Below are 23,865 nucleotides of genomic sequence, written 5' to 3'. Positions count from 1 at the left end.
GACAGTCAGTATGACTATTTTTTTTCATGCCAATACAATGGACAGTCATTGACTCTCCACAGTTGTCATAGACATTGAACGAAATCAAACATCTCTCTACTGTTTATTAAGGATAGACACAAATCATGGAAATGGCGAAATGTTGTTGACTCAAGTTATCTTGGTACTTTCTACTTTCTAAAAATTTTAAATGCTATTAACTTACCTGAATTAGTTCTTGAAAATTCGTTGACAATCGCTCAGGACTTCGCAATTCCACCCTAAGCGGACGCTGTTGAATCAATCTGTATGGCAACGTCCAATTCAGTGAGTGACTTGACTGGACACGTCGTCTTTCCGCCTGACGTGTTTGACAATGTCGTTCGTACTCGAATGTACGTACTGTTTTGTACATTCATCGGCTTTCAAATTTCCCGCCATTTGAATCCATAGTACAGACAGTATTTAGTCATTGATACAGACCAATATGGCGTGGGTTCAACGTTGTCAAACCAACACCCATCCAGTACGATACTGTATAGTGTACAGTACTGTATGTAGCATTCACCATACTATGCAAAATAGATGTCGTTCATACACTGTCGTTTACAACGATGTATCGAGCATAGTGTAGTGTCGTATTTAGACATGCTACGACATCTATTTTACACATTGCGCATTCTCTAAAATTTCTACTACAGCGCTTGGCTCGGACGCTCGGACACCGAGGATGGTGCAATCCACTACTGTTCGACATATTTACAGTACATACTGTACACTTCAGTATAACATACTGTAGTGCTGTACTGTAGAATTAGAGTCAGATGATGGCAATTTTTTTAGTTGTTGCATCACAATTTTCATTTGTTGCTCCTATAACTCTAATGTTGTTTCCTTTCCGTATGGTGTAAGGTGGATAAAAATGCGGAAATGCATTCACTGCTGTAAAGTGTAGCTGATTCAGCTCGGTCTCATAGTTACAGCTTAGGTACTGTATGTTGAGTCCGGCGGAGATGTTCGGTAGACCAAGCGTTTTCTCATTTTTATCCCATATCAAGTACTGTATAATGTACATCTAGTAGTTTCATACTATGATTCTTGACGATTTCTACAGGAGAATCGATGCTACAGCATTGTATGAGTGATAGGCTGATTATCTTAGTCAAGGACTCCTCATAAGACAAAGGATCTTGTCTATGAGCATTGCTCATTGAGCAGTCTCTGTCTTCGTCTACAACCTACAGTTTGCTAGTCCAAAATGATCAACAGTAAATTTTGGAGCCAAGACAGTAACTTACTGAACTGTACACGGTACTGTACAGTATCAGAAAAAATTTCCTGCTCAACAATGTGTACACTCAGTGTACAGTAGTTAATTAATTACTACTATTAATTATTTCTTATTCTTACAGTCCCTGGCTAAGATGGGTGGAGCTCGCCCTTCTTATGAATACCGTATGACTGCATTTAGCCGAGGTCGGGTTTTAGCGATGTCATTATTATCTATCTATTTATCTATCATATTCTTCTTATCTTCTATCTATCTATCTATCTTATCTTCTTCTTCCACTTCTCTTCTTATATACCTTACAGTACTGTATATACTGTATAAATTACTATCCTATCGCAGATTGCATAATTTATACTGAAATTAAAATGGCATATTGGTAAATATGAAATTAAATTATACTGTACTGTACTGTACACTGTACAGTGGCAAATCAGTAATTTTCTCCCAAAATTATGTGGTCCGTTTTTATCTGTGTGTTGGTGGGTCGGCGATCTCTCCCATCTGATTGGTTGGCTGTTTAAGTGGGCACTGTAGTATTATGAAAGCTTGTACCATGGACATAGAGATATCACGCTTTGGGGTCAAGTAATATGGCTGCAGGGAATTGCACACGTCGATTACCATATCGCCGTTTGCAATTGCCCTCGTAGATACTCCAGCATATATTGATTATTCCATGAGCAAAACTTGGTTTATTTGCTTTGCATACACCTAGCTGGGCGTTATTGCCTTTACATCCCCGTTAATGCCTAGTCATGTGGTATTTACAGTGGCTACTGTACCAAACGAAGTACGGGCTACTGTACACCCAATGCTTTTCATTACCTGGGCAACTTTGCATAATCCGAAAAGGACAATAGGCAAGCTTCTCAAAGGTACGGGCAGGCTGCATATCTACGGTCTGAAGGACTGTATCTAGTTCATTTTGATCGCTGTGCATTGAATTGAAAACAGTGAAAAATTACAAGATTGATATTGCATTATTTTGAACTTGTAAACTCTCCTAGCTACACGATATGGTTCAACTGCGCGTTCTAACTTTGAACTGTTGGTAAGTCTACGTAGATTGCATTTTCACCATTTTTCCAATTTTTAGCTCTCTTGGTGCTAATACAATGTACGATTAACGTGCATCGTTGCAATGGCAGTAATCCATTTCTGTAATATTAATTATCGACAGTATTATCGAATATTGCAGTTTATCCTTTGACAGTTATTACAGTATGCCATGTTATAGCAGAGCACAGTAGATGCAGTGATCGATGTACGAAAAACTCTCTACAGCAGCTCTGGTGCTGCTGTTCGTACAAGATAGCGTATTATCGCTTTTTGTATTGACAATGACCACTATGGAAAGACTACATTACAGTAGAATTGGCCATGTCATATATCACATATTGAACCAGTCTAATGTATCCGCATAGACTCTCATGCTGCAAAATCGAGTTGAACAATCTCCTAAGGTCAATTTGTAATCACTGATACCATCAATAATGGAAACTGCCTTGATAACTCCAATGGTGTATCAAGACTTCATCCCAAATCGTTATCATGACAGTGTAGGCAGCTGCCAACTAGTAATTTCCTCGTAGGAGTCTGATATTACTGTTGATCCGTTTCCTCTTCAGCGTAAGTGGTATGCACATCGTTGTGTTCTGACCATAGTTCTGTCCGACAACAGAGTCATGTTGTATAGTAGTTTAGATCGTCGGTCCCCGATCTTTTTCGCACAGTACAGCTGCTAGTTCATGTACAAATCTTTTGGATGATAACTAAAATAAAACAATATGCGTACTCTTATGACAATACTATACTGGTGCAGTATTTGCCTATACAGCAATTAATTAATTCTATATTGTCTTGATCAAGCTATACATGAACCACAACTCCACAAGCAATGAATCTTTATCAGCATTCACAACTGGCACCGTACTAGATAAGAACAGCAATTATGCAAAGTGCCCTCTTAATATTAATTGATTAGATTTGTATTCGCTTGGGATAATAATGATTTAGCAGATTCCGATTTACTGTTAGAGATTGTTTAGTGTCTACATAACACCGTGATGATAGTGGATGAAAGTTACAATTAGTGCTCACTTGTTACATTGCGTGTTCTACGCTCTTAGTGGATTCAAGCGTACCTCATAATGGCCAAATAAATTTATTTATACAAGCTTATTACTTAACACCTATGTATTCCATTCATTTTATAGGGGTCTACCATTGTCTTCGCTTTCGCCACATCGCGATGAAAGATTCAAGTACCTTGCTGAAGCGTTACGACAAAGCGATTATGACATTATTGGATTGCAAGAGGTTTCAAAAATTTATTTTTACTATTAGCGTAAAATATTCTAAACGAATTATGCACGCATGTGATTATGCATCACTTAGACCAACTGTATATGCAATAAATCAAAATCATAAATACGAGTACAATATATTTCGTGTTTACCAGTACGGGCATGATTAGTGGTAACAGCTAATGTCAGAAGTTTGTATTTAGACTATCGCTTTAAAATCAGCTGATAGATCTCTTTATGACAAGATATGATTATATTTTGTAACATTTTAAATACTTTAGGTATGGCTCATCAAAAATTATGAAGCATTAAAGGTTGCTCTCAAAGCTGTCTTCCCTCACTCTCATTACTTTTATAGGTACTTTGTCTCATTAAAATAGTTTTAAATTTGCGACGTACGTCGATAATATATACTGTAACTGCAAATTACAAATTTCAGATGACTAAATCAATTTCATTTTGGCCTATTACAGTGGAAAAATTGGAAGTGGCAAGTGTATCTTTTCACGTTTTCCTATTGTTGCAACCTCTTTTACCGCATACACACTAAGTGGTTATCCGTATGCACTAAACCATGGCGATTGGCTTGGCAAAAAGGGCGTGGGATTTTGTAAAATTGATGTCAATGGCACCATATTAAATGTCTATGTAACACATGTAAGATTGAGTTCATCTTGCCATTACTTCTGAAACAATTGCCATATTGAATGTATGAATCGCAAATTTCGATAACTTGCTTGGATAAAATTACACATAGTCATTAATGCTGCCTATTATTCCTTGCCTTGATTAGATCCATGCCGAATATAATCGAGATAATGACGTTTACTTGCCTCATCGGGTTACTGAAATCGTACAATTGAGCCAGTTAATACGATTTACTGCAGGTAATAGCCCGGTAATTTTAATTGGTGATTTAAATTTTGAGCCTGAAGACATTGGCTATCGATTTATTACTACTTCGCTGGATCTTAAAGATGCATGGCTCGAGGCTGGTGATGGGGTAATGTTGTATACTAGAAATAATATTGATTATTCCGACTCGTTAAACGTTACCACTGTAGGAAATTGCCGGGTGTAGTTGTTCTGAAAATATACAAAGTGATATTGACGCCCGTTGCTTTATTTGCTCTATATAGCAGATGAGTGGGTTTACCTGTGCTGCAAAGACAAATTCCTTTACTCCCGCAAATGAAATTGAGAAGCGAATCGATTACATTCTATATAGTGGTGACCATTTGAAAAGTCAAGCTTGTCAAGTCACTCTAGGCAGAATTCCAGATGCAGCCTTTAACTATTCTGACCACGAAGGTGTAGAAGCTACTTTTCAATTAAATGCTAGAAGATTGAGACAACGTCAAGATATGGCTGGTAGGTTCTATCATAGTTATGCTGTTGCAACATGCCAATGAACGGATCTTTACTAATTTAACGATTATAAATTTTTATGTCGCAATATTGCTAGAGTATTTATCGCTAATTCTAACGTGCATCTTTTTCCGTTTACATTTTATAGGGGATCCGACGGAAACGATGCAAGTATTGCAGGAAACTCATGCTATTTTAGACGACAATGTAAAAATTGCCAATTTCAGGCATTTTCATCGTTGTCTCCTGGTTGTTTTGTCTTTAGCACTAGCAATCCTTTCTGGCATCATCAATTATCATTCATCTGATAACGAATGGATAAAGCTTGCTGTTATCGTTGCTTGTCCACTCTTCTTCACAATTGCGATGACAATGTTCCTTTACGGGTTTTTGTTTGATGAGGACGAAATTAGAGGAATGAAAGCATATATGTGCGATTTAGAAGTTTGGATGGCTAATATCAATGGAAATGTATAGTTATTTTAACTTTTGATAAAACATTCATTGTTTCACTAATTCTTAAATTTAACAAGTTGTTTGCTGCATCTCTGTAGATAGCGCTCTGATAAGACGTACGTAGTATCAACTACTGAGTGGTTGCTAGTTTAATACATTACATTAATAACTAATATAATATCAAATATTCTATCCTGTGCTGTAGTAGATTATAGCTGGTTTATCTAATTCTTTGCTAAAAATGACTAGTGTATGAATAAATCTTTTAATTGGGTAATGCTGTATGATGGGCGATTCGTCTAGTAACGAACGGATTATTAATAACGATTTATTTGACATAGGCTTATATGATTATGATTAGGAAAGAAAAAAAACAGATATTGAGTGAACTATTTTTCTGAATAAAGCGATTAAACAGATATGTTATCATACGAGAATCATTTTGTTTTTATAAGCGTTCCGATTGACATTTGTCAATAATACTAACGATGAACTCATGTAATCTATAACAGCTGCAACTGCTGGAGCACTCAAATATAGGGATCCTGTTTGATTTGTTGCAGTGCAGGCCCGAAATAGATTTTGCTTTCAGATTAGATTGATAAAGAGCTAATGCATGCAATAACGTAGAGTAAAAAAGAAATGAATATTCGATACATTATTTTTAAGATACTGTATCTTAGCTATATTTCCCGTTAAAGAAAGAGTTGAAATTTTATTATATAACATACAAAGTAATTTATCGTTGTGTATCTGTAGTAAGAATACAGTTGCTGATAATTTCCTTTATTTACTAAAATTAGCGTTACTAACAATTAATGAATACTGGTGTAGCTAGAGTATGATAATTTGTTGGTTTACGAATATTTGCGATGAGCTAAGACTCAATCTCAAAAGTAACGCGCGATTAATTTTTGGTTATCCATACGGCGAAATAAAGGATTTTGACCAGTAAAAACTTTTCAGTGAGGCTATTAGTAGCACTTTGTAATTTGCTTATATTACACCACAACAACTTCATGGTCTACTACTCTAGTATTGAAGACATACTGATAATAAAATCAGAGCATATTCATAGGCATATTTCCGAATTTCCATATTGGGTGATAGGACATTGTGATGCATTTACATTGCAGTCACTTAGTAGCATACAAGCATTAATAGTAGTAAAGTGGTTATAGCTCACTATTAATCCTTCATTGTTCTTAATTGTCACTAAGAAATTAGCATTATTTCATACATATATTAAATATTTAGTTAGCTAACTAAGATATTAATGGTAGTTAATTAATGCTAATTAAAAGACTATTATATTAACTATTAATAGATTTTGATCTTTACTATTAGCTGATTTCCAAATTTAGATGATTAAAACCTACCTATTACTATGCTACTATACAATTAACATCTGTTAACAAGAGCTATCAAAAATGACTTATCAATTGCTACAGACTGGTTATTCTGCTAGTCTATTTATTCGCTGGGTAGTCAAGTTATAACTGGTCCGCTGGCAATGATAGGTTATAAAGTGACTAGTCGACTTATGAATTGACGTATCGCACAGTCAGTTTATAAACTGTGGCCCATAAATTTTGCCGTTCATAAACTGCAAAGCCACTGTCAACTTATAAACTGATGTATCAACAAGTCAGTTCGTATCTGATATTTGATTACAAGCATCGGTCTAAAAACGGCCGAATGTACTGGGTGATATTCGACATCAGTGCATGATACAGCTAATATTGCTTCGGTACTTTATAAACGGCGGAATATATGGGCCATAGTTTATGAACTGACTTGGTAATATGTCAATTTATAAGTTGATTAGTCAGCTTATAATTCATCGTTGCCAGCGGACGAGTTATAACTTGACTAGGCAGCAAATGCATGGACAAACTTAATAACCTGTCTTAAACAGCTATAGGGGTTGTTTTGATATTATAGCTGAATGCGCTACTTTCATACTGTACTCATTAGACAATGCAACTTCGTATATAAATTTTTATTAAAACAATCTTCCTCTTACTTATTATACAATTATTACCTCTATTCAAAAAATGATATTAATCATTAGCATGATTATAATTATTAGTTTGATTAAGAGCATATTCTAGCTATATAAGAGAAGCCAACACAGATTAACAAGTCCATTGAGAAAAAGCAGTGCATTAGATCGATCCAGCATCTTTTAACAGATAGTTGTTAATACAGCGAAAGCAGAATTAATAGCTTAAAATAACATTACCCACAGATCTATGAATAAAATAGAAATAAAGAAGTACGGTTAGAGGACAGTTTTTGGCCATAGTAAATATATTAATTTTTATGTTGCTTTACAGTTTACGAAGTAAGACGTAATCCGCTAAAAATTTCCTTTAGTACAATATTCAGAATATTATTGATTAACATTAATTCTGAAAGGCAATGTCAGTAGCTAATATAGCAGCAATATATTAAATATACGTGTAATTCTAATGTGATAGAAGTTAATATAAATGTTGAAGCGAATGATAATTTAGGATACATTGCACAATATTACAACTTTTGCAGTTGCTAGAGCTTGATTTCCATGCACCATGTAAACAATCATGGATCGATTAAACTTAAAACATAACGCTCTTCCTCTAATTGTAATAATTATTCCTTGAGTCTGTAATATGTTGATAGGGAGAGATCAGCCTCATACCGTAAACTGATTACCGGATATCATACGAATATTTATGCACATTAATTTTACCATATATGATTTTCGTTCGTTATCACAAATGAACCTGCTATGTCTACTTGTACCAGTGCTTGTATAGAATAAAATTTTAGCTGAAAGAATTAATGGAGCAGACTTAATATTACGTTTTAGCCATGAAATCATATTAGCTGAAAGTAACATAAAACTTTAAATTACTATAAGAAGTTTCTAAAACGTAAATTGTGTTATTTACTGTAGTATCATCTGAAATAATGAATAAAATTTAATTTTTGCAGTAACGTTAATTTTCAACCTTTACTGATTTGATTAAGGTCCACATGCATCATGTTTGATTTTATTATATCTCTCGTGAGAGTAGATCATATTGTATAGTTGGCGATCATATTAATAATAAGGTAGGCTTAAAGTACATTTTAACGAAAATACCTATGTGCAAGCTGGAATTTAGTTATGGTTATGCACTACACTTTGCCGCTGTTGACCTGATCTATCATTAAAAGTAAATTTAACCCACTTGCACTGAAAAACATAAATTTTTCATTACATTTTAATTATCACCAAAATTTAGAGAATGAAACGAACTTTCTAAGATAAGGTGATTTCTGGTTACTTTTTGAAACATTTCAACTCTGCTGACTATCTTAAGATTTGAAATAATTTCATCCTTTTCATAATTAATATTCTGTATTGCTGGTCATTAATTTGAATGTTTTGATTCTATTTTTTATTAATGCTACGGATTGGTTATAAGTATCTCAGAAATAAACATTTATATATTCATTTGATAGTCTTGATTTTAGATCCATATTATGAAAACTTATTTGAATACATAGGCTTAAAATACTTTAACTCTTAATACCTTAATTGAAAATATTTTATGGTTCATTAAATTTATTCTGGACATTTAAAGTCTAAATTAACTTAGGTATTAATTACAAATTTCTGGATTAAATGTATGCTTTTATTCTGCATATTTTAATAAGGTTGATTTGCATGTAATGGCATATATCGTAAATATGAAATATGATAACCATATAAATTTTCATAGCGATTTGTCATCGGTAGTTCTTGTAAAGGGAATCAGCTCTCTATCTGCATGTTTGAAAGCTGAGAGTTTCGATAGTTTTGATAACGGTCATTTACACAGGTTTTAGATGATTTATTAATCTTGCGTGTAGAAAATGGCAGTTTAGAACATAACAACAGAATATGCTAACCGATATAGTAGTTGAGAAACGACACAAAGGCTTATAACCGACATTGATTTTCCTTCATTTGATTCAAGTTTAGTATTTGATTCATCTATGCAAAATTTTAAGACTAAACTGTGTAAATTAAGTTAAAAAGCCAATAGTAAACTAGACTAGTATACACGTTGATCATAAAGTTGTCCGTAGGATAAAAGGTAGAGTATTACCGATTATACAGTTTTAAAGACTAATATTGAAAGGGTAATTCTATGAAATATTGAGTTACGAGGCAGTTGTACTTGATTAACGAAGGTAGAGTATACCTATTTAATATTATCCCTCTGTATTACAATCTCGATCGTGACGCTAACATTTAGGTTATGAAACTTCACAGCAATTAAATAACATTTGACATCATTTACGTCTTCGAAAAATCATGTCTGAAAAATAGCAGAGTAATTTACATGTTGAACGGTGATTTAATACACATTTTTACTGTCTCATCTTTAGCTCGTTAAATATGCATAAGGCTATTGAAACTTTAAGAAGCTGTTGCAAGAGAATAAGAACAGTTGGAGGCATTACTTCATATTGCAATTTACATAAGTAGAGCAATCTTGACAGATTGATTTACTCGTTCATTAAATTTTACGAAGATTCCGGTTTTACAATTAAATATCGCTAGAATATTCACTAATAAACATCCTAGACTGTTAGTATATATTTATGACATCATTCTCGATCCATGATTCCATGATCATTAAACATTATATAGGCATATATCATTTATATAAATTAGAAAAGCTTTTGCTTCTGGTCAATAAAAGATTATAATGCAATTTTCTAGATAGCCCTTTGCAGAGATGCTCTTCTGAAATATTGAGCTTACCGGGTCGGAATTAAAAACTTATCTCATAGTTGTTGAGTACTAGTTACAAAACGGTATCAAAAAGATTTACTATTAAGTCACGGATATTAATTTATTACTTAGTGAGAATTTGAGCTGTTCTAAGTGCTGGATGAATAGCTTTAAACAACATCAAGGGCTTTTAATCAACAATTAAGATAGACCTAATACATTCGGTACCTTAGCCTAAGATTTCATTTATGGCATAATTTCTGATCGCTTCTAAATATATCCCATACTCATTGGATCCTGAAATTAAACTAATCGCTATTAAAACGATTACTATTTCTTCGTAAAAAATGATAACATCTTAAATTAATCTTGTTTATACGTTAATAGGCAATTTTTATCAAGTTTTTAACTACTGTAATTACGCTTCCAGGAATATAATCCAACCAGGAGCTAAGTAAATTCTTCTTATTATAATAAGTGTGATTAATTGCCCTCAGAATACATCTTATAGGAGAACAAAATGTCTTATCATTTGCTGCAGATGCTGATAAGTATTTTTAAGATATTGGATTTTATCTTGCATGCAGTTATGGGCTAATTGCATGCTATTAGTAAGCGAAAAAAAGATTATTCGAAGCTCTTCAGTAGTTCACAGTTCAGAAACTGTCACTTAGCCCTGAATTTGTCAGGCTCTAATTAAGGCGATGCCGTAACCTTATGACTGTATCTAAAGCTAAAGTTTAACCTGACATCGCTGATGTTAACGAAATACATGTTGATACAGTATGCCTTAAGTTGGGTTATTTATCTAATATAAATTCATTTTTTACGTTCAATAACTTGTATCATATTTTTATTAAGCTGTAACCCAACCCAAAATATCCTAGACTTTCATCAAACCGACATGACCTCCGAATCTGTCGCTTAAAATCAAAACTTTAGGCTCTTCTACGGCATGTTTATTTGATAATGCCTGTAAACTGAACTCAGATAATTTTAATTGTATCCCTTTTCTATCTAGTTTGAATGTACTCCAGTAATTTAAAAGGGCTCATTTATGGATTTTATTGTAATTTTAGTTTTCAGCAAACAGTAGTCTATCCCAAATTATTAAAGTTCTAATTAGCTTGAGGTAATTATTTCAGTACTCGATAAAAGTAGTCGAAGAATTATTCCTCTAAGTGTTTGCTGATGTTTTGAAAAAATAGTTCAGAATGTCTCAGATTGTATTATTTATTAGTAGTACATTCGCTATATTATTTATGAATCTACAGGATCGATCGTAGCTATTATGAAGACATATTTCTATTTAAGTGACAACCTAACCCAGAATTTGCAACATGATATTCGATTTAGCGTATTTATTTCCATAAACAATACCAAAAATCAAAGCCGTAAATATCCTAGATCTTAACGAATCCTCGTTAAATATAATTCACTATATACGTATATAAAGTCATTTATAATCCATAGTATTCTAAATTGCCATTTCATAGAACCTATTTTAAGTAAATTGTGACTATAATCTAAAATTTACCGTACTCCAAATAGCCTGATGAATTTAAATTAATGAATTAATTACATCTGATTGAGCATCAACCTTATATTCGTTGTGGAATAAAGAATTCGATCGTAGCTTTGCTGTTGAAGTGAATTGCTTTGCTACACCTTCTATAAGTTAAAGCCCGCAGAAGTCTATAGTGCATGGATAACGTCCACATGTTAACCTCTTAATCGAAAAGAAAAAGGATGGCACTTACGACATTGATGTATGGGCAGATGGAAAATATTAATTTAGTGGTACAATTTTTCGATATCATGATTCTTAACAAGTATGCACTTTACATAATAAAGTTTAAACTAGATTGGCTCACCAATGGAAAGGGTCTTTAAGAATTTTTAATCCAACATCATGTAGCTAATTCTAAAGAAAAGCAGATTTTTGCCTATGATCTAAGAATAAGACGCTTATTACTAACTAGGTGGTGTCTATGAGAGATTCTATGATCTCTAGCATTCTTTATCTAGGAAAAGAGAATTGATTTTCTATACTTATCCTAGTCGTTCGCTACTAGTTTAATTCAGTATTATAGGAGGTATAAAGGCTAACACCAAGTCCGGTATTACTGAACAGGTAAATATGTACGGGCTGTAATTAATGGGACAAACTATGACATCATATTTAAGCCAAGCTATTGGCTAACAGTTTTCTTTGTATTATTTTGTTCGAGCGTCGTTATCATTCATCACAGACAATGTATTGGCTAACTAGTAGATAATGCTATCTAGTCGTATCTATCGAGTTAATTGTTTGTTCACTTCATGAAGGGTCTTAATATCTTTCAGGAACTAATCCAAGTTAAATTACACTATTAAAGTATGCAATTTTGCTCATCTACTCAACGAATTTTCTTCTGTTGATATGATAGTATCAGCTTTCGTAGACCCTTACTCTATATATTGAATAGATTGGTAAATCAAATTAACAACAGCCATTAGAGAACTCTATTTTCAACTTTTGTAGTAGGTTACTACCGACAGCCGTGCTTTAGTAATTCAAGTTGAAAGTTTGGATAAAAAATTATTGAACTTGACTGTAAGTTGTGAAGAAATTCATTTACAATGATGATAGGCTTCTGACAGCGAGAAGAAAGTGAATCGTTAATTATAGTGAAAGTTTTTCTGATAATCTTTTGGCCATAGGTTTGCTGGTCACGTATTTGTGTTGATGAATAATGGCTTCTGGACGACTATTTGGCGGAATATTAATTTTCTTTGCTTTAGCAACGATTGGAACAGGAATTACATCCTATTCTCTCAATGCTGCTATGTTTAAAATATACATTAGCCCACTGTTGTTTGACCCAGCTTGGTCTGCCAACTTTGTGAGTTATCTAGTCCTACGTGAATCACTTTAGAATATTAATCGTCATACTAGCTACAGTCCTTCTGCAATCATTAATTTACAGTCATGAGCTCCCGACTTGCCATTTTCTCCATTCTTCTTTTACCAAGAATTAATTACTATTATCATTGCATTACTCCATCTTAGCGACATTTTCTAGCTTTGAAAGTGCTTCACTATGAAATACAAAGATGTTGAAATCGTTACTTTCCTTTCAATTTACTGTTCATCTCACGTTATACAAGATGGCTAATTATTGTATTAACTTTAATTTGACTAGGCAATTGTTCTTGGTATTTTTTTATTGCGAGTCCGAGATCTAACTATGACGTCACCTTCTGAAGTAAGTTGATGGACCTTTCGGAATCATAAAAAAAACTGCGTGTATTTGATATCATGAAATTTATAAGTATTGAATATTAATTAATGCTAGAAGGTAAATTAGTATAGAGTTTATGAACATGCTCGGCTCAGACTTGCTTAATTCTAGTTTAACTGTTGCGGCATGCTGAAGCCGTTTGCGATTTAGAGCTGAAGGAATATCCATGCGTTTTATGGCTTTCACTTCTTTTAAAATGTATTTAACACTAAATATGAAAATTTGTTTGCCCAATAGTTGCTTCAATAACAATTCAATATTATTTCATCATCTAAAGTGAAATACGTCACTATTGATTTGTGGAACACACTCCTATCAAAGTTCCATCCGTAAACACTTAAACTAGATGCTTACTTTGTCACCTTGTAAGATAAATTAACTAGCCATCATTTTTTCGACGCATAATGAACCAGTCAATACACGCTATAGCATACTGATACATGATTTAAACATTAATCCTACAAATGATATCACAAAATGTAGGTATAAAACGGTATTGAGGCTTAATAGGAGTTAATGAGCTCGGTTAAACTTGTCAATTATATCAAAATGATCCGATTAAAGAATTGGTATTATCAATCTTCAATAATAGTGATGAGACTAATTGCAATATTTATTCTTAGGCTGCCTCTTTATTATCACTAAGTATCATGTCCGCCGTAATATCGTCTGCAAGCACAGCCAGACTCTTTATTGATTTATTTGAAAACGACTATAACCAAATTCGATATTCAATGCCCACCGGATTTCAGATAGCTTCGACGTTAGTTATAGACTTTGTCTCACTCGTGATAGTTGTTAAACAAGGTAAGCTATTATCCTCTCAGGAAGGTCAACAATCGCATAGAGGTATTAGCAAGTTTCCCCTATCCATCGTTATGATCATTACTGGTGGAATCATTTACGGTCTTGGTTTAGCAATATTTTCAGAACGTTTCTTCAATTTTTCTGTCATCTCTCTACATTTCCAAGGTGTTGTGGTAAGTTCTATAGGCCTTAAATGGGTTGTTTAAGCAGAAACCGTGTGATATTAATTTAGTTTGTATGATAACGTTCTATAAATAATTATTCATTGGATGATGATAATGAAAAAGACTGTAGTAAATGTATCAGCTATTTCTTTTAATTTGGAATTCCATTGCAGATTTTTGTTACAGGAATACTTGGCTTAATTACTCATAAAAAGAACACGGACGAAATGGTAAGTTGAAAAATCTCAGTATAGTCTGGAGTAAAACAACAAATTTGCTACGTTCGCGACTATGCCCGTACATGTACGAATATATTCACTAAGCAGTAGCGACGTAGCCAGGCTCAGAGATAAGATTTTCTGAACACTAGTATGAATAGAATATACGCTATATTTGTAATTAAGGTGGCATATTTTCTTATGATTTGTCTTTCAAAATGACAGAATGTGTGGTATAGGGTCTTTGCCACGCTTGCTTCCGGCGTTAGTCTGTCTGGTATGGTTGTGCTTGTTCAGACCTTAGTCCATTATGTCAACAACATTCAAGATTCGGAATGGTCTAGAGCTGACTTTACTGTATTAACCCTATGTCAGGCAGCCTTTATCATAATTGGATTTGTAACTTCCATGCTAGCAATAGATGCATCTCGGTTTCCAGCTGATGATCAGAACATTGCAGAGTACAGCGATCCTATCAATGTTGGAATCCTAGTATCAGGTCTTCTTGCAAGTGGAATTGCCGCATTTATGGTTGCTATTATGAATTTTTCCACATATGGTTACATTGCATTGATGGCTGGCGCAATGGTAAACTATCATTGTTAAAAAAAATAAGGCTGCAACTAAGTATCAATCAAATTATGTTACTAACGATAAAATACTTTGCGTTTATGCTAGGCTTATACCTCATCTAGAATTGGATATGCAATTCAAACAACGAAAAGCACCGTATTGGTTAGTCGGATTAAAAGATTCTTAAAAATGCATTTCAACATATACAGTATCTTCAAAATTAATTTTCTACAATCGATTGCCGAATTTATCGTAGACATTTGTATTTCTCATTTTTTCTTATGTTCGACTGGTATGTAAATCAATAAAATTATCGTTTTTCCTCCTATATTCTAGAAACACCCATACCTAGCCGTCAACTTACTTACTCATGTGGAAACGTTATTTTCTATTGGCCTTATTATATTTAACTATATTGCATTACCCTTTAGCTCATCTGCTATTATAGAAACCTCATATGCATATAACTACATCTTTATGGGCATAAGCATAGCTAGTATGGTTCCTATAACACTATTGACAGCTAAGGCAGTTTATGAAAGCTACAAAGAACCTCAAGAATCTTTAATATTAGATGACAATCCTGATATATAGACCTAAGGATTGTAATATCAGTTTACATAACTTTCACCTTGTTAGGATATATATAGCTGGGACTCTTATAAATTGCGGTAATTTTCTCGTTTCGTAAAGAATTTTCTATCTGTAATTATTTATAACACATATCCAAATTACTAATCACAATAAGTGGATCCATAATCTGATGTTTTGTGTTGATTGGATGAAGCCTTAAACGTTCTATTAGTCAGGAATTTCTACTATATGCTTAGCATGTTTGACTTTTTATTTTATTACATATGATGACATTAATAATTATCAATGTAATATTACGTTGAATTGCTAAGAGATTATACGTAGTACATAAGTTTAAATCCATATTTAATACCGTATATAGAGGCTGATACTGTATGCGGAATGAAATATGGATTCGTTTAAAACTAACTAACTAAAGATACTAATTTGTAAAGTAAGCGCGTCTGTAGTAGAATATTTTACTTTGCTGTCTAGATTTAAAACTCTTTAAGTAATAAAATAATCTTCCCTCTCGAACTTGGACTTAATATTGATTTTTCTATACTAAAATTGATTTCAAGAAGCCTGCCTGATACAAATTCGATATTGAATAAATTTTACTACATATGTATAATTTCCTTTAAATTTGCAAATGAAATTATTACATTCGATATAGCTTTGTACAGTAATGGGTGTGAATGAATTACCGTAATAAGTAAGGCACAATCAATATTAAGGTATAAAATGTTGGCAAGTTACCTAGCTCCCGGTAGTCGCTGAAATCTTTTCAACAGTTGCGGTCTTAAAAATGTTGGGTTGATAAAGAGATCATTTAAAATTTAACGTTGCTATGCATTGTTTATATTTCTCTGCACTAGGCTAGTAGCACAACCTGTACTCGTAACACTCTCCTAGTCTATACTAACAGTGTAATTATCGTTAGATAGCCAAACTTAAAAAATTATTTTATCCAATTTTTGTATTATACTTATATGAAGTCGCAAACTTTTGCAAACGACAGGGCTACTTCGTATTTAACAAAACTCTAAATGTTGAAAATTATCCAAATTTTGCGGCGTTATCGAATAAACTGCTGAAAAAGTTGAACTGTAACATCCCTGTTCATGCTTTCCTTGTAAATTTCTAATTGAAACGATAGATACCAAACTTTTGAGAAATTATTTTCTGTAATAAATACACGGTTTTCAAATAATTACTCAAGAGCCATCAACATCATTGCATATGCTAGGTTTGACATTGCTAGCGAGAAAGACCTGTCTTAAATTCTCGATACGGATGACCATAAATCATAAATCAAAAAAGTTCAGAAATTTCATTAAAAACTAATCAGATTTGAGCACATACGCTGAACTAAGCCACCTCATAGTCAGTAGACAGGATTTCTGTTGCCAATCTTAAGTGATTATTAATAATACTATTTGTCTTAATTATTATCATGATGAATAAATAAAATGCCTAAAATCACTAATACTGCATATCAAGGACAAAATGAAATTTTTTACAGTCGACGATCACAGCATGTAATTTGTTAATTTCTGATAGCAATGACAAAAATTTATATACTGAATCGTGCTACTGAATATTATGTATCAATAACAAAATATAATCACGACTATCCACAGACGGACACTAAATTCTGACTATGGTGATAGAAAATAGTAATTTTCATTGGATTTGTATTATACAATTGTAATATATCAGTCAGTTTATTTTTGCTTCTTATACTATTCCTAAATCTAATTTATATTCAATATGGCCTTGCGAGTACAAAACCCCAAGCTACGTATAATTGTCATCCCTCACTTTGGGCCAATCATACGGCATCTACTGAGACGTATCGGTACCACCTATCAAGGCGCCAAGTAGTCCCACTTAACCGTACGACTAACATCCTTAGTATTATCAACTAATAATCCGCTACGCCTATTACACCAGATAGAGTGCCACTAACACCGCTAATCTACTATCTTATTTACTCAGGGCTCAGCGCAGTCTAGTTTTCCTACAAGAATATTGCACATTAAGAACAGAATATAGCCAGTACTACCGATAGCCCATACTAAAATAGAAAGTTCAAGTACTATCGATAGCAGAAAATGTAATTTTGTACCGCACTATATTATATTGCTGGATATCTTGTGAAGTATTGCTTATTTTAAGCACGAATAATTAGTTCCATTAATGGCTATAGTTTCTCTGCCCATTCCGAACAATGCCAATCGGCACTGAGTATTAATCATTGTGGGCAATTAAAATTCGATTAATTCAAACAACCTGCAAAATATAATATCCTTTATAATTATCACAATATTAATTTGTTACTATTGTTCTGATGGAGTAATACCTGTATTCACTGGCCATTACTCGTAAGCATTATACATAGCATAGACTTACCCTTATCAATCTGCAAACATATAAAAATTATGACGTAATATTAACGGTCGACCCAGTATAGCATGCTGCCACATGTAGTGCCTATAATTCGAAAAACGTATACTAAAATGTGAATGTCAGAATTATCACGATAGGAAAATCATCGTTCACAATTATCTTGTGTTCGAGGTGCAGACGAATGCTGTGGTGAGGTTTACTAAGGCCATTTCAGGTATGAGCTAGCCTCCTTAGAAAAAAACTAAAAGAAATTCTCGATAAATAGCTTAATTTAGTTTAGGAATACCAGCAAGCCCGCACAATCTGCCTGGATCAGGTTCTATCGAAACTGAATAAAACAGTCTTGTCAATTACTATGACTTCACAATAGCCTATAAAATCTTTGTGTGTCTTTATTGAGCTAATGTAAAGTGGATAACAGTGTGAAGTTACAGCATGAATACAACGTTACTAATTGAATAGCTATAGTAAAGTAGAATAGGTGAAGACCGTGAAGTGTGCAGGCTTACCGTCTACTAACAGAACTAACTAATGAGATAGATACATGAAGATAGCTTTTATGGCGTAAGAAGAACAGTTAAAAATATATTATAACAATAAGGAGTTATGTTACAGTCTAGTGGATATTAACTTCTACTAAGAATAGACTTTACCTTATTTGGAAGTAAATACTGCAAAGAATAGCATCCAAGAATAAACATGCAATCTATTGAAAGTAGGCTAGACCGGTCGCTATCTTTGAACGGTATATAGCAACGGTATGGTTAATCAAGAAAAGAGTGTTGTATGAGCTCTATTCTCATGCAAATCATACAACTATTTACTTTAGAAAGATGAGATTGTGGTAAACTTGATAAAGCTGGCTATCTTCTCTAATGTTAATAGGTAAACAACAGAAACATCCTTCCTGTTAAACTATGATGTCATTAAATTGCTAGTCCAAGTGCATATAAAGCTATATCCATGTCCAATACGGATATTCAAATTAAAACATTTCAGCTTGAAACAGGCCCTTAGAGAGGATTGTAGAATCAAGTCAAGTTATAGAATACTTTTTTTCACCTTTGGTTTATCTTTCCAATTCTAAAGCGTAAGTCTAATCTTAGCATTGAATTGAGAATTTAAATATAAAAATTAAAGTTTTGTTGCAAGTTAATTGACTCAGCTATGCTTCCTTATACTGTATTATTAAAGCTAATAACTTTTTTCCCTCTATTTGATCACTTTATAGATGACCCGTGGACAGACATTAGGCGCTATTTTGATAATCTCGGCGATAGCTATCATTGCATCTGCGCTTGCTACCATTTTTTTGACTCCTTACTTGATAAACATAAGAGCAGGTCCAGTTATTTTTGACCCAACATGGTCGGCAGTCTTGGTACGTAGTGAAATTATTACCATAGAATATCAACAATAGTTTTATTTTGTGACATTTTTGCGATCTATTCTATAAGGAATTGGATGAAAAGAGCATTTTCGTATTTTATACTTTAGTCATTCATGTTTACATCGGTATCTTTTTGCTATTATCATAATTTTAGAGTGCATAGTAGAAATTAGTGAATTTATACAGAAATACTATTCCATAAAAAGATTTTTCTTTATAACCTTGTATAAAATTTAAATTTTATTTTCGATGCTGTTTTCGCAGGCTGTTGTTCTAGCTGCAGTTCTTTTCAAAGTTAAGGATTCGGACTCCCCTACTCAGACCGAGGTATATTATGATACACTGTACCTAGAACTTTGCTTTCAGCCAAATCGTGTTCAGCAATGTTGAGTAACAATTGCGATGAATGTCTGCTTCTCTCTAAATCTTGTTTACTTTAATATCTGGCAAAGCCTAGACGTAAAGAGTAAAAACCTAATTTAAGTATTGCCGTGCGATGAGTGCTCGTTTTTATCTACATCTTGCTTACATAAACATATGGAAACCTACGTGTAAAGAGTAGAAATATTCTTAAGCATTGCTAGCTTGGATGATAATATAGCTTCTTATTTCATTTACTACATAAGGCTACAAGATATAATTTATAGTTAGAAAGGATACTTTTTCAAAGTTAATTTAATTAAGTAATTTTTCTTCGTTCATTAGGCCTCGGCTTTACTTTCCCTTGGTATTGTTGGAGTTGTTTTATCTCCTGCTAATATTACCAGGCTATTTTGTATTTTATTTGGCGGAGGATACAATCAACCTCGATGGTATTTGCCGATGACATTCGAAATAGCTGGTACTGCTGTTTTTGGCATTGTTTCCCTTATAGTTGCGATCCAACAGGGTAAAAGAATACAAAATAGAGGAAGTATCTCGCAGTCTTATGCAGTCTCTGGTATCAACAGATTCACACTCTCCATTATCATGGTTATTCTTGGTATTATCGTATTTGGCCTTGCTGTTGCTATATTACAGGAACGATGGTATAGGTTTTCAGTTATTTCTATTCATTTCCACGGAGTTATGGTATGTTATAAAACTAAGTAATCAATTTAACTAAACTAGAATGTCATATTTATTCGTATTCTCATACTGCTACTGTTTCATTAAGTCAGTTCGCATAAGACCATTGATTTGAAACTAGCTTATATATAACTAATATATATTTGGTATACTCATATATATCCATGATTCTATCTTGTTCCAGTCCATCGTTCAAATATTTATGCTGCAATTATTTATTCGTTCTTATTAGCTATTTGCTACTGGAGTAATTGGTTTGATTGCTCATGATAAAGACATTGCTGAATTGGTAAGTTTAAGTAATTTTATTTCATGATTTCTAATTCCGTAATATTAAAGAATGTATTTCCAATATTCTTTGCTAGAATGTTTGGCATAAAACTATGGCTATCTTCTCATCATGTGTTAGTGGAGCTGCTATGATAGTTCTTGTTCAGACAATGGTCCACTATACTAATAGCTTTAAATTTTCGATGTGGGAGAGAGCTGATTTTACTGTTTTGGCCTTAACTCAGTCTGTTATGACCATTATTGGAGCTGTAACTACTGTCATAGCTAGTCATTCATCACAATATCCAAATGATGTAGTAGTTACCCCAACCAAAATTAATTCAGAAAATACATCTCGAAATATCAATAATATTGGTCTTATGGCTTCAGGTCTTCTCGCTGGTGGAATTGCTATTTTCATGATGGCAGCGATGGGTTTTGCCAGCTATGGCTACATTTCGTTAATCGTAGGATGCATGGTATGCAGTATTTCAAATAAATTAAACCTATTATATTTCACGTAGTCATAAATTAATAAATGAACCAAGAGATAACATGGATGTTCGTTTTATTTTTATAGGCTTATACAGCTTCAAGAATTGGCATTGCCTCGAATTATTCTGCTACTGACTCATTGGTGAGTAGAATATTGCATATTTTCTAACAAACTATCAATATTCATATTCAATTAGAACTAAATAATTCAAGCTAACGTTTTCTTACATACGATATATTTAGAATTTGGCTTATTTTGCTACCAATTTGTTCATTTTCTTGCAAGCTATTTGTGCTGTGGCTTTAATCGTCTTTATGTTCATCATCAGACCTTTCAGTTCCTCACCAATCATCGGTGTCTCTATTATATTTGACTATGTCTTTATGGGCATTAGCATCGTAAGTATGATTCCGCCCTTTATTTTTGCCGCTAGAGCAGCTTTTAGTAGGAGTCTAAGCACACAAGAAAGATTAATCAGTGATGATGGCATGGAAGCTTAAGAGTAAGCATAACTTTACGAATCGCAACGCTAAAGCAACTGTGAAGCATGTCGATTTGCTCTAGTCTCAGCTGATAAATACTAGTAGCCATCGCATTAGATAAGTGGATAAATCGTAGAGATTAGAATAAGAGTGACTGTCTTAACATTTGTGATCGTGATTAATGTTGACCCATATTAATACTTAAGTTAATGTTAGCAGATATTCATTAATTATCGGAGAATGATTCATCTTCAAATGTACTTCATAGCCATATTTATATATTAATCAATAAATATATATATGTTGGTAGACTTCAACAGTAAAGCAATTTAAAGTAATAAATTATGCTTGCAATTAATTTTGCGTTCCTTGTCTGTTTGCAGAATGAGTCAATCATTTATTCGAAATTAATTGATGCCTTATGTAATGTAGTGATTTATCCTATATTTTATTACATCGATAACTATACTTGATTGTAATAATATAGCTGCTTCAGCTACTTCTATAGTTTATAGTGTTATATAATAAAGATACACCCATTAACTTAATAGATGAAAACACGAACTGAGTACGCATTTCACGAATTGACTCGGTATTTAGCATATAGACTAGACATTTTGTGTGTTCATTTTAACCTGAGTTCAGTCACATTGCAATTTTGTAATACGGTGGCGATTAATCTTAAGAAGAATTAGAAAGCCTCTTGTTGACGGTATTATCAACTCAAATTTTACTTGATAGAGCTCCGCTATTATATGACGTACATTGTGAACACAAGGAAGAAGATAAAAATTCTAATGATAAGGAGATGATCAAAATTATATTTACATTTTGATAATATAAATATACACATCCATCATCAATACCTTTAATTGTCATTGGTTTTGTTACAGTAGTAATCAAAATTACTGAAAATATACTCTCAGTCCTCAATTCCTACAGTATACAAGCGACTGTGTAACAGCAGCTTAGGAGTTAGCTCACCTCGTCGAGTCGGCTATTTAGTTGGTTTAGTCCCAGGTTTTATTAGGAAGATAAATTTGTGTTAATTTAAGAAATTAAGAAATAAAAGTATTTATTTTGTTGGATAAAACGGTGAACTATTTATTGAGAGACTAATCGGAGTACGGTAGCTCTGGAGCTAATTTACCAACGAAGTTTAGAAGATTATAACAGTTGATGCATTTTAATATCTTAAATTTGTTTCCGATTACTATAAATTCAAGATTAAAAAAAATCGGTAAGTAGCCAACACAAACTAATTCTGTAATATCGAGATTATAGTAGAAACATCTATATTACGATAATTCTGTTGATTTACCCTTATATGTAGAGTTTCTAATTTAGATATGTGATATTTAAATATAGCACTAGCTTTTATGGTGATATATACAACCTACTGAAATTAGCAGTTTAATTAGAAAATCGAGAATAATCTTACAATTCGAATCACTGTGATTATAATTTACTTATGGTAGATTGTAGATTATCGTAGAAATGTTCCGCGATAGGATATATTGTAATCTGACTATTTTGTATTAGTCATTCGATGTCTTTGTTCGTAAATACTGTTGTCTTCATTAGGTAGCAGTAGATAAAATTAGCTTTTGATTAATTATCAGGTTTCAGCGTTAAAATTACCAACAAGGAAGTCTTTGTTATTGTAAAAAGAGTGTATAAATGTGATAAATCGTATAATAAACTTAGTTCTTATGATTAGTGTTTAACGTAAGATACGAGGCGTTTAAGTCTTTTTGTAGTCAACTGGTATATGAAAACTGTTCCTGAAAGGGTAGATATTGTTCCCTGATACATAGTTCAGGGAATCGATTGACTGATCGTGCATTACGTTATCTTGTTGCAAAGCTGTTTTGTAATAAAGGTATAGGTGTTTAAGATTTGAATTATAATTTCACGTATATATAGAATCATACTAGTTATTTTTATTAACGAAAGCCTGTACGTTGCAATA

General features: G+C 33.0%; 3 protein-coding genes across 3 annotated transcripts; all 3 read left to right on the top strand.

The window, feature by feature from the left end:
• Positions 1-3,496: 3,496 nt before the first annotated feature.
• On the top strand, positions 3,497-4,988 carry TRIADDRAFT_30983 (uncharacterized protein; the record flags this gene model as incomplete). The annotated part of the gene is made up of 5 exons (XM_002116435.1): positions 3,497-3,589; positions 3,858-3,934; positions 4,050-4,233; positions 4,370-4,627; positions 4,746-4,988. Coding segments are annotated over 5 exons (855 nt in total), but the record flags the coding sequence as incomplete, so codon positions are not given.
• A 7,903-nt stretch (positions 4,989-12,891) lies between these two features.
• Positions 12,892-15,796, top strand: TRIADDRAFT_64273 (uncharacterized protein; the record flags this gene model as incomplete). Its single annotated transcript, XM_002116434.1, has 7 exons — positions 12,892-13,041; positions 13,342-13,404; positions 14,064-14,420; positions 14,585-14,641; positions 14,855-15,217; positions 15,308-15,364; positions 15,539-15,796. 7 exons carry the CDS (start codon positions 12,892-12,894, stop codon positions 15,794-15,796), a joined length of 1,305 nt encoding a protein of 434 aa, XP_002116470.1.
• Positions 15,797-19,418: 3,622 nt separating this feature from the next.
• On the top strand, positions 19,419-21,911 carry TRIADDRAFT_60414 (uncharacterized protein; the record flags this gene model as incomplete). Its single annotated transcript, XM_002116433.1, has 7 exons — positions 19,419-19,568; positions 19,842-19,904; positions 20,283-20,648; positions 20,878-20,934; positions 21,011-21,394; positions 21,496-21,552; positions 21,654-21,911. 7 exons carry the CDS (start codon positions 19,419-19,421, stop codon positions 21,909-21,911), a joined length of 1,335 nt encoding a protein of 444 aa, XP_002116469.1.
• Positions 21,912-23,865: the final 1,954 nt, after the last annotated feature.

The sequence above is a fragment of the Trichoplax adhaerens genome, genomic scaffold (assembly GCF_000150275.1).
Source record: "Trichoplax adhaerens TRIADscaffold_15 genomic scaffold, whole genome shotgun sequence".
Lineage (NCBI taxonomy): Eukaryota > Metazoa > Placozoa > Uniplacotomia > Trichoplacea > Trichoplacidae > Trichoplax > Trichoplax adhaerens.
This window is presented reverse-complemented; position numbering and strand designations above follow the sequence as displayed.